The following is a 12,351-nucleotide window of genomic DNA, read 5'->3' as shown; positions in this document are numbered from 1 at the left end:
ACGTAGACATTGGCACTGTCTCTCAGGGCGCCCTACTCAGCCCACCTTCACAGGCGGACCCAGTGGGCTGGTCACGGACCACCCTGTCCCACTACGCGCCCTACACAGCCCAAGGAGGCTGGTCACGGACCATGAGGAGAGCGGGATGAGTGCAGGGAAGAATCCAGCCGAGGTGGGGCTCCGATGACGAAGCCAGATGTCATCTGAAGCACAACAAAGGCTGGCAGGACAAGACGGCTCAGGAGCACAGGACACCAGTCCACTGCCGGCATCTCCCATGACGAAGCTGCGTCACCCGGAGATCCACGGCCGGCAGAACAGAAGGCTCTGGAGTAAGAACGAACACCAAGGAGGGCTGGAACACCAGGAAGCGATACACCAGGAGATGAGACACCAGGACACCTGGACAGGGACCTCAGGCAATGAAGACATGACATGAAGGCATGGTATGAAGCAGACGAGACGAGGAGCTCCACGAAGAAGATAGAAGACCTGACAGAGCTCTGGCAGGCAGGAGCCTCCAGACTGAAGTCACTCCGATGCAAGGCAAAGAACAATGGCAAGACCAGCCCTTTTATAGGGCTGAGAAGGAAATAGTCACAAAGGTGGGGCCCAGGGCATATCCAGCCGTGGGCCCTTTAAATATAGAAGAGAGGGGCGGCTGCGCACCTAGAAGGCAGGAAACAGGAAGCTGAGTGTGCAGGACCATGGACAGCGGTCCTGCACTGACGTCCTCCACGCAAGAGCAGGGCTGGGCCTGAAGGCAGGCCCCGAAGACGGCAGCGGCTCCAGCCGCTGCAGGAGGCCCTAGGGGCGGTTCCAGCCACCAATCCAGGCCGGGGCTTGCAGCCTCTGGCCGCGAAGATCACGGGGACGTCGGCCACAGCTCCGTGCCACGAAGATGACAGGAAGTCCGCGGCTCCGGCTGCGGTGAAGAGGAGACCCAATGGACGGCCTCCGGCCACAAAGGATAGCAAAAGTCTGCGGCTCCGGCCGCGCGGGGAGACAAAGCACCAGGGCGGCCTCCGGGCCGCAACGGAAGACAGAGTCCGTGGCTCCGGCCGCGTGAGGAGGCCCGACCTCAGCGGCTCCATGCCGCGACGAGTACAGAAGGCAGCAACGAGGGGGGAAGGTGAGGGCCTGCTAGCGGGGGGACCCGGGGGCAGAGTTCCTAACAGTATCTTGTAAACCGTAGAGATAGAATTTGTTTCTGTGCAACGATATATAAAAATTGTATAAATAAATAAATAATAAATTTAACTTACAGTAGTACTAAAAATGTGCTTTTGCGGGCTTCACAGAATTATCTTTTTCCCCTTGCATGCCTACAAAATGGGGCTGGCCTGCTAGAGTAAACATTTGAAATGTCAAGCAATTGATGCAGTCTACTTCCCTGTTTGTGGGAATGTCCCTTAATTGTGAGTTTTTGGCGAGTAATTATATGGAATTGGCTATTGTGACCAAGAAATCTATACTAATACCTTGTATGTTGAGATTTGTAGGAGAGAGAGTACCAGTGGGGAAATTATTTAGATGGACACAAAAAGAACTACCTGATTTGGGACATGCTTACCATGGAGTTTAGAATGGCCTTACTGAGAGAACCAAAGGTGAAAGAGACTTTTTGTGATATTTGGGGCCCATAGAGAAGATCTCTATCAGCAGAGTTTCAAAGACAGTTTAGATTCTAGATCCAATGGATGTTTTTCTAACCTGCCACTTACAGGGAAATAATTTTATTTTTGCGTAACGTCTCATCACAGCTAAGATACTTATGATATGCAGTCCAAAGAAAAGCATGAGGATAACCTGCACGGAGCAGCAGTTACTGCCCTTAATCAATAAGGGCCTGATTTAAAAAAAAACATTTACTCCAGTAAAACTGGGTTTTACCCTTGTAAATGCGCTTTACTTGAGTAAATGGCTTTTGGAAATTGCTACAATAGTATGTTACATTTACACGCATAACTCCTTTGAAAATTACCTAAGTCTTGACACTTGTGAAGCAAATGCAGTATTGCTCTCCGCTTTTGTGGTGGAGGGGGGGAGAGGAATTGGATTCAGAAAATAACCAGCACGGGCCCTGACCTTTACAATCTGGGGTACTGATATGCAGACATAGGGGAAAAAGCCCAGGATTGCTTCTATGGCCAAGTCCAAGTCCATAAGCAAAGCATGTCACACAGCACTGTCTGAATTTTCAAGAAGCCTCATCACCCAGTAAAAATGTTGCTGGTGGTAAATTTTTTATGTGTTATCATAAGGCTTGGGGATAACTGCACAGAGTGGCAGGTACTACTCTTAAGAGAAACGTAGGGGTAACCTGCACAGCGAGGCAGATACTACCTTAAGAAGCTTGCTGGGCAGACTGGATGGACCATTTGGTCCTTTTCTGCCATCGTTATTATGTTACTATGATATACCTGCTTGGCACAGTAAAACAGACTGTATGCATTACAGTTAAGTCTGTAGATGATGACTGTTATGGGGAGAAAATTGAGGAAAATAAGACTGCTGCTGTTCTTTATCAATAAAGAACATTTAAAAAAAAAAAAAAGCAGTTTATATGCACAAGTGCTGGCCCTGCTCCAGAATGCCTCTGGACTGCCCCTTTATTAGGCATGTATATGTGTCCACGACAGTGAAAATACGCACATATTCTCAACTTTTAGAAAATACGGAATACACAAGCAGATGCTACGTATGCGTGTATATGCTAATTTTTACACACTTACGTTTTGAAAATTCACCCCTTAATCTTCTCTGAAATTTATGTGTAACCCCCTGCCCCCTTTTAAGGAGGGGGCAACCTTCAAAGACTGCTGAGCTCTGACCACTCGTTGCAGCATCCGAGACAAACAGTTTCATGCTGTGGAGAGCAGGATCCACCTGTGAGGTCCAGGGGATCCCCAATACAAAACCATGTGTTAGTTTCCAAATAACTAAGTGGTCACACTAGAGAATGTCTGTGTTTGTAACAGGCTGGTAAACTATAAGTGTCCGATTCATCATTGTGGGACATAAATCTCAAATGCCTGGTTTTGTCACAGTTGATTGTGAAAAACATAATCACTTTGCATTTCAGAACTGTTACTTGTCACCTTGGTCTTTTCTTGTAGGATTTGTTTTATGTTCTGTTGTTGCTTTACTAATATCCTTTGTGACAATATTCTGTGCTCCAGTTTTCTTCACTATAATATCACGTCACTGGTTTTGTGACTGAAAGAACTATCTCCTCCTCCAGGAATGAAGTAACGCTGTACCTTATAGTGCCGTCAGAAGATGCTCGAGCAGCATAATACTCTCACCTTCTTCCTCAGAGGCCTGATGTGTAAGAATCCTGGGGCCAGTATTCAGCTATGGAGCGGAATGATGAATCCTGCAAAAATGGGGGCAGGGCCTGCGAAAGCCCGCAGCCTTCGCACCACGGCGGTGCGACTTCGGTGACTGCGGTGTGCCGGCTGCCGGCTTTTGCACCGAATAACGCCAACGTGAAAGGTGGTGCCATTCAGTGTGCTACTGCCGACGATAACGTTGCTAACATTATCGCTGGCAGCAAAACCACCACGACTCTGCCCCTCCCTGCCCCGACTCCGCCCCCAATCTAATTAGCATGCTATCGCACGCAAAAAGGGCCTTTTCACATGCGATAGAGGCTTATCGCATGCAATGCGGCCATATCGCGTGCGATAAGCCTTTGAAAAATATCCACCTAATTAGATTGGGGGTGGAGTCATGGCGGGGAGGGGCAGAGTCATGGCGGGGAGGGGGCGGAGTCGGTGGTGGCTTCGCTGCCAGCGATAATGTTAGTAACGTTATCGTCAGCAGTAGAGCGCCGAATAGCACCACCTTTCATGGTGGCACTATTCTGTGCGAAAGCCGGCAGCCGGCACACCGCGGCCGCCAAAATCGCACCGCTGTGGTGCGAAGGCTGTGGACTTTCGCAGGCCCGCCCCCCCCCCTTCAACCCTCGCCCCCCGTTTTCACAGGATTCATCATTCTGCGAAGAATGATAAATCCAGGCCTAAGTTAGCCGGACATAGGTATCCCTGGCTATCTAAATGTTAGCCAGTTATGTCTAACCAGCTAACTTTAGGACAGCCCTATGTGCCAACCAAAGTTAGCTGCTGGAGAGAGAACGAGAGTTCTTTTGAGCAGATGTCAAGTCTTCATGGCATTATTGGTATCATATGTTTGTGCTTTTTTTGCTTTTATTTTTAATGCCTATATATGTTTTATAACTATGCACTACTATGCACTACTTATGCAAAGATGCATCTTTGTGCATCTTTGTGCACTACTTTGGGTGGCTCATTACAGCCATGAAAACAGTATATATGCATTTATAAATAAATAAGGAAAAATTATTAAGGGTTTCCTCCAGTCGTGGGCCTATAGAACTTTGATTTAGCAACATATACTTGGAGGAGGAGGGCTTTTTCAATTTCTTGCACTTTCTTCACCAGCCAGGTTGTCTCCTTAAGAGCATGCACTAAGGGTCCTTTGTATTAAGCATTGTTCCCATAGACCCCAAATGGGAGAAAGCCTTTAGTACATGTGCCCTTAGTTATGCTGCATGAATGACTTTATGGAGGGGATGGAACTCGGATCTCCCACAAAATTCAGCCTTTTTCCTAGCACGCTTTTCCCCCCTAAATGACATGAATCACTTTCTGTCTGTTGATGTTTGACTTGTTTGTCACTAAATCTTATTTTTGTTTTCTAAAACCCATAATAAAAAAAGGAGAGAGCAAAGATGCGTCACTGAGTTTTTCAGGTAATTGAAAATCAGTCTAGCTTAACACCTTTTGTGGGGGATATGCTGTGGTTTTAAAACCGCATGAAAATGATATTTGTTGTTTTTGTGCCATTTCCCATATGAAATGATACACAGAAAATTGTTTGTTATTCATGTTGTTTTAGCATGGACTGACGCCTTCTGGCGCAGTGTTCGAAGAGCAGTACGAGTTGTAAGACTTATTGTGTGTCGCAAAACATAACACACTTTATGAAATACTTTTCAAAGCAAAACAACAATTTTTCCTCTGCACACCCCTAGAAATTGTTAGAATCCATTTCACAGGTTGACCATGGCTCAGTTGGAGCGATGCAACCAGATTGCGATGCCGTAAGCAAGATATCTTAATTGACCATTTCATTGGATGCTTTTTTTTTTTGTTTGTTTTTGTGAACATTGTGAAGAAATGTGGTGCATTTGATAGATTTAGATTTTCAAACAGAATTTTGCTAAATTGAACAATTGAGATTTGTAACTAAAAAGAGAATCATGTTTCAACAGTGGGCAGACACATTTGTTAGATTAAAAAAGAGAAGGAAGGAAGTGAGTTGCACATGCACACATGAGTTTTCCAGCACTTTTCAGGTGCACCTTAAAGAAAATGACAAGTTTGAGGTCATTTTTATACGGGTAAATTTTAGATTTATAGTTGGCCTTTACCCCGAATTTGATCCTGATGGGTATACTCTGAAGAAACATACCCTGCCTCCAGATAGACTTGGACAGAGAGAAGGCTTCAATCACTGCATAAGCGCTTTTCTGATTCAAGTTGGAAAGCGCTACAAACTGATTTGAACTGGGAAAAGAATAGCTGTGAATGGTTGTTTTCAATCTAGGACGGTGCATTACCAGTAGAATGCCTAAACTGCTTTTGTCTGATCTTTAGAATATTAATAATGAGTATAGAGGAAATATATTGGCCTATCTTTGCTCTAAGAACATATTTTACATATTTTGGTTGCCTTAAAAACAAGATCAGTTTGCAGCCTGGGAAGACTGGAGTTTCCCACCTATTCTTTAACTCAAATTAACCCTCATATAAATAGTAATTATTATTTCAGCATTTCTATAGTGTCCTACACCAGGGTGGCTTTACAACAAATTGCATACATATACATTGAGCTCCTGATCAAGAGCTTAAACTGTAACAGGTGAATTTTCAAAGGAGTTACACATGTAAATGTACATGCTGTTGTAGCTATTTTCAAAAGCCATTTATTTATTTGATATGTATTCTGATTTTCAGACACTTCAAAGTGGCTTACATTCAAGTCCTGTAGGCATTTCCCTGTCCCCAGAGAGCTCACAATCTAACTGGCTAATTTTAAACACATGTATTAGCTTGCGAGCAGAGGTAATGCTGCAGTTTTATATTGTGTACGCACATACCATTTAAAATACCCCTTCCATGCGTATGTGTGTGCATGATCTTAAAAGGTGGCTCGAATAAATGTCCCGCGTGTATTGCACCAGAACTTTAGTAGCTTTTACGAATGTATGCTCAAACAAGGGGAAAACCAGCTTTTCATGTTCTTACCCGGGGAGGGGGCGGGGGAGGAAGAGAGAAAACTGTCGGAGGTTCAATATGACACTATATTGGTAGCTTGCTTATTACGGCAGTTACTACCCTAAACCAATTAAGCCTAATATATCACTTTGAAAGCATATACAGCGTTGCTCTCTGCTTCAACGGTAGGGGGAAATGAGGAAAAAAGGATTTACATTCAGACAACATCCAACAAAGCATCTATCTGTGCAGTCTGGGCAAATAAGCATCGGGGTAACTTGCTGGATGCGGCGATTACTACCCTTAACCATAAGCCTTATGCTCACGTTTGATGCAACTCCAACATTGCTCTCTACATCAGTGAAAGGGGATGGCAGGAAATTTGAATCAAACAGTTACCAACAAGGGCCCTGAACTTGGTGGTTGATGAAACAGATAAGTATGGGAAAATAAGTGTGGGAGCTTGCTGGGCATACTGGATGGGCCGATTGGTCTTTTTCTGCCATCATTTTCTATGTTTCTAAGACCGTGCACACTGGCATTCTGCCCAGGGGCTCTGATCTGGGGGGATAATCTCACTGAGGTCTACATTGGGTCTAGCTGAGGGGCTTATCACCTGCGTGCACACAGAATTACCTCGGGGGCTTACCCAATATAATAACACACAATTACTGGGATTATACCTGGGGGCTTGAACCCAGGAGCTTATTCCCCACACAAAGGGTCTCACACAAACTTTTTGATTCAGTACATCTCGGTTCCAGGTTCTTAGGAAAGTAAGTTTATTTGAGCAATAGGAGGACAGAACAAATAAAATCAGATCATAACTGGCATTATTGTAGTGATTTTCAAAAGCCCACTTACATGGGTAAAGTGCAGTTACACCTGTAAAACCCATTTTTAAGTGTGTAAATGCTTTTGAAAATCAGGCCCTAAATGCGAACCTCAGGCAATGGGACCGTGACTTGTCCAAGGTCGTGAGAGTTAGCGGCAGAAGCAAGTCTCCTAGTTCCCAGTCCACTATTCTAATTACTAAACCATCTGCTATCTAGAAATTAAGGATATCCCATGTAAGACTGCAATGTTTGCAAATATTGCAATAAATAATGATGAACAATGCTACTCTCCATCTTTTTTCTCCTCCTGTACTTTTCTCAGCAGGCTTTCCGTTCTTGGCTGCCAGTCATTCTCTCCCACCTGCTTTGCTTTCAGTTGTTTGCTGAGGCCTAGGACCTTCCTTCTCTTCAGGTTTGACTAATGGGTTCTTTGTGAATAAAACTACACTCATTCTTATGGTGGCTGATATTCAAATTCAGTAATTACTTACTAACCTATAACTATGTAGTATGATATACACATTTTCATGAAGGCAATTGGGTAGCTAAGCTTAACCAATACCACAAAACATAATTAAAAAATCTCTACTAATGTCAACTGAAGTCAAACGTGGAAACTCTATATTGGCACACTTGGTTTTGCTTTGGAACTACTGCCTCTATTGCCAACTGCATGACCTGCTCTGCACTGTCCTTGTGCCCTGATAACTTATTCAGTATTTGTTGCTGCTTTCCATAACTTAAAGCCCCTTTTGATAGACTCTGTTCCACAATCTTTTCCCAAAGGTGTTATGACCGGGAAATGTATCAACTTCAACAGCACTGTCAAGACGTGTGAGCTCTTTACATGGTGCCCTGTAGAAATCGACTACGTAGTTCCCAAGTGAGGATTCTTTTCATTTTATTTTCTCTTTATCCTCTTTATTCATTAAAATATCTTTTTTTTATTCCTGTTAAGATACCTCTGTATTTATTTTAGTTGTACTCTGTCAAGACTACTTACAGTTCCAGCCACTTTTGGCTGTCCATACTGTTAGGCAGCATGAAAGCGTTTGCTTTTCACAGGTGAGGATTGCTTTTTTCAGAATCTTCCTGACTCCCTCTTATTTTGGAAATTTCAACCCAAACTGTTCCAATTATGTTTAAAATCAAAATATCCAAAGTTTGGCTTATTAAAACTTGTCCCCTATGCCTCATGTGTAGCTTGAATATTGACTTAGTTCACTAAGAGCATGATTCACGATGCAATAGTAAGCTTGTAATGCAGAAAATGTGCATTATTACTAAATAGCCCCTCATTGAAGAAATTGGGATGTGCAGTAAATTATACACATCTTCCATACTAAAAATTACCACATGCCTTAGTTTCAAATGGAATTCAAGAAATCCTGGAATAAACACAGGGGAAAGCTGGAGATGAGCTGGGGTCTATTGCATTGCACCAGGAATAAACTTTGCAAACTAGATGGGCCTTATTGCCTTTATCTGCTGTCAAATTAATTTTCTGCATTTTTGGCTTAACTGTAAATCAGAGTACATGCAGCCATCTCTGGATGGTTAAACCTGGCCATTTTGCTACTTTTAATTGATTGAATAAGAACATAAGAAATGCCATGCTGAGTCAGACCAAGTTCCATCAAGCCCAGCATTCTGTCTCTGACAGTGGACAATCTGGGTCACAAATACTCAGGAGATCCCCAATAGTTGATCTATTTCTTATATCTCACTCCCTGGGATCAGTGCTGTCTTTCCCAAGCCTACCTGGTTAATAACTGTTTATAGACTTTTTTTCCTTCAGAAACTTAGCCAATTCTTTTTTGAACCCCACTGTGTTAGTTGCCTTGACCATATCCTCAGGCAACAGATTCCATAGCTTGATTGTGCGCAGAGTGAAAAACTACTTCATACGATTTGTTTTAAAACTGCAGGTTTCTAGTTTCATGGCATATCCCTTACTCCCCAGTGTCAGCCTGCTTGTCTGACATTACTGCCTGGATGTCCTACCATCACCATCTTAAACTCAACATGGAGCTTCTTATCTTTCCCCCCAAGCCCACTGCCTTTCTTCCTGCTTTCTCTGTTTCTGTGGATAACATGGCCATCCTCCCAGTTCCCTCAGCCCATATCCTAGAAGTCATCTTTGACACCTCTCTTTCCTTCTCTACACATATCCAAAACTCTGCTAAAACGTGTTGTTTCTTTCTCTATAATATTGCCCAAATCTATCCCTTTCTTTCTGAACACACTACCAGAACCCTTATCCACTCTCTCCTCCTGCTCAGACTATTGAAACTTGCTCTTCACAGGTCTCCCAGCAGCCATCTCTCTCCATTACAATCCATCTTAAATTCAGCTGCGCAACTTATCTTTCGCCAAAGTCGCTACAACCATATAACTCCTCTTCTGAAGTCCTTGCCTTGACTCCCTTTTCGTTTCCACATCCAGTTCAAGCTCCTCTCACTCACCTACAAGTGCCTTCATTCTGTAGCTCCTCACTACCTCTCCTCAGTCTCTCTACACTCCTCCTCATGCACTCTGCTAGTCAGACAAGTTACTCCTATCTATGCCCTTCTCCTTGACCACCAATGTTTTCCACCTGGCTCACCATGTGCCTGGAATAGACTTCCTGAGCTGGTACGTCGTGCTCCCCCTTTCACCTTGTTTAAAACCCATCTAAAAGCCCACTTTTTTGAGGCTGCTTTTAAATCTTAAGCCTGTTGATCCATCTTCAGTGTCATTAACTAATTATAACAATTATCTGTTGACCTGTATGTTTGTCTTGATTATAATTTCTAGTGAGAAAGCAATGTCTCTTGTGTGGTGTTTGTACAGCATTGTGTATGTCAAGTAACCCTGTATAAATGTTAAGTAGTAGTAGTAGTCCTAATGTTGCAAATAACTGTTCTCTATTTATCTGTTCCACCCCACTCATAACTTTATTAATTTCAATCATATTCCCTCTCAGTCATCTCTTTTCCAAGCTAAAGAGCCCGAATCTATTAGCCTTTCTCTAAAAGGGAGCTTTTCCAGCCCCTTTATCATTTTTGCCACCCTTTTCTGTATCTTTTCTATGTCCACTATGTCTTTTTTGAGATGGGACGACCAGAACTGCACACAATATTTGAGGTTCAGTTGCACCATGGATCCGTTCAAAGGCACTATGATAGAGAACAAAACTGAGACTATTTCTTTCCAAATAATTCCTAACATTCCATTTGCCTTTCTGGATTGCCACCAAACACAGCTGAAGATTTCAAGGTATTGTCCACAAAGACTCCAAGGTCCTTTTCCTGGGAGGTGACTCCTAACACAGAACCCAGCATGGTATACATTTAGTTGGGATTATTTTTCTCTAAGTGCATTACTTTACATTTTTCCACATTAAATTATATCTGCCATTTAGAAACCCAGTCTCCTAGTCTCACAAGGTCCTTCTGCAGGTCTTTACAATCCACTCCTATTTTAATGACTCAAAATAATTTTGTGTCATCTGCAAATCTGGTCACTTCACTTGTTCCTTTCTCCAAATAATGTATGAATGTACTAAATAGCACAGTTCCCAATACAGACCCCTGTGGCACTCCACTAATGACCTTTCTGTATTCAGAAAATTGACCATTTAGTCCTACCCTCTATTTCCTGTCTTTTATCCAGTTACAAATCCACAATAGGACACTACCTCCAATCCCATGACCTCCCAGTTTCCTGAAGAGTTTCTCATGAAGGAGTTTGTCAAATGCCTTCTGAAAATCCAAATACACTATATCAACTAGCTTGTCTTTGCATGTTTATTTACACCCTCAAAAAAATCTAGTAAATTGGTAAGGCAAGACTTCTCTTTGTAAAACTCATATTGACTCTCTCCCCTTAAAACATATGTTCTGGTACTGTGGCTGTTTTAAATGATAGAATGCAAGTCACCAGAAACAGGTCTGCAATTTCAATTTTGAGTTCCTTCAGAACTCTGGGGTGAATACCATCTGGTCCCAGTGATTTGTTATTGTTTAGTCTACCAATCTGAGTTATGTCCTGTACCTTCACAGTGTTTTCATCTAGTCGCTCAGAGTCATCACCATCAAATAATGTTTCTGTTGTGGGTATGACCATGATATCATCCTCAGTAAAGACAGAGGCAAAAAAATTAATTTATTTTTTCTGCTATTTCCTTGTCCTCCCTGACCATCCCTTTTATTCCTCAGTCATCTAGTGGCCCAATTGACTCCCTCAGTTTTTTTTGCTCTTCCCTACTTTCCTCATTAGGTTCTGCTTTCCATTTTTTGTATGATGCCCTTTTGACTTACTTGCCTTTTTCACCTAACTATTAAACCATGCTAGCAGTTGTTTGGTTTTCCTTTGACATTTTTTTAATGCACAGAATACATTTTGTCTGGGTTTCAAAGATGACAGTTTTTGAATAGTGTCCATGGCTCCTGCAAGTTTTTAACTTTGTGGATTGCTCCTTTCTGTGTTTTTTTTTCTAACAAATTTTCTCATTTTATCATAGTTTCCCTTTTTATAGTTAAAATCTACAGCAGTAGTTTTCCTTAGTATTCACACTCCAGTGATTATGTCAAATCTAATTACATTATGATCACTGTTGCCCAGTGGATCCATCACCTTTATCTCTTGCAATGGATCCTGAGTATCCATTGAGAACTAGATATAATATAGTTCTCCCTCATTGCTTCCATGAACAACTGCTGCATGAAGCAGTCATTGATGGCATCTAGGAACTTTATCTCCCTTACATGTGCTAATGTGGAATTTACTCAATTAATACTTGGCTAACTGAAGTTTCCCATTATTATTGTGTTGCCCATTTTACAAGCCAGGCTAATCTGTTAGTATTTCACAGTCTGTTTCCTCATTCTGACCAGCTCAGTGTTAATATATTGCCACCACTATACTCTTCCCTTTTACCCTTGGAATTTCTACCCATAAGGATTCCAAAGTGCAGTTTGTCTCCTGCAGAAAAACTTGTATCCAGCTTGACTCTATGCAATCCTTAACATATAGTGCCACCCCTTCACCAATTTTATCTGTCCTGTCATGTTGATATAATTTGTACCCTGGTATCAAAGTGTCCCATTGATTATCCTCCTTCCACCAGATCTCCAAGATGCCTGTTATGTCTATCTCTTCCTTTAGATCCATACATTCTAACTCTCCAGTCTTATTTTTCAGGCTTCTAGCATTTGCATACAACATTT

General features: G+C 42.5%; 1 protein-coding gene across 3 annotated transcripts in view; it reads left to right on the top strand.

The window, feature by feature from the left end:
- Positions 1-12,351, top strand: part of P2RX1 (purinergic receptor P2X 1) — a 99,924-nt gene that overhangs the window by 48,610 nt on the left and 38,963 nt on the right. For 2 of the 3 annotated variants that reach the window (XM_029612058.1, XM_029612057.1), the window contains exons 5-6: positions 4,745-4,777; positions 7,928-8,024. In XM_029612058.1, coding sequence (XP_029467918.1) covers positions 4,745-4,777; positions 7,928-8,024 — 130 coding nt within the window. The remainder of the gene's footprint in view (positions 1-4,744; positions 4,778-7,927; positions 8,025-12,351) is intronic. The other variant, XM_029612059.1, reaches the window with a different exon arrangement.

The sequence above is a fragment of the Rhinatrema bivittatum genome, chromosome 8, assembly GCF_901001135.1.
Source record: "Rhinatrema bivittatum chromosome 8, aRhiBiv1.1, whole genome shotgun sequence".
NCBI lineage: Eukaryota > Metazoa > Chordata > Amphibia > Gymnophiona > Rhinatrematidae > Rhinatrema > Rhinatrema bivittatum.
This window is presented reverse-complemented; position numbering and strand designations above follow the sequence as displayed.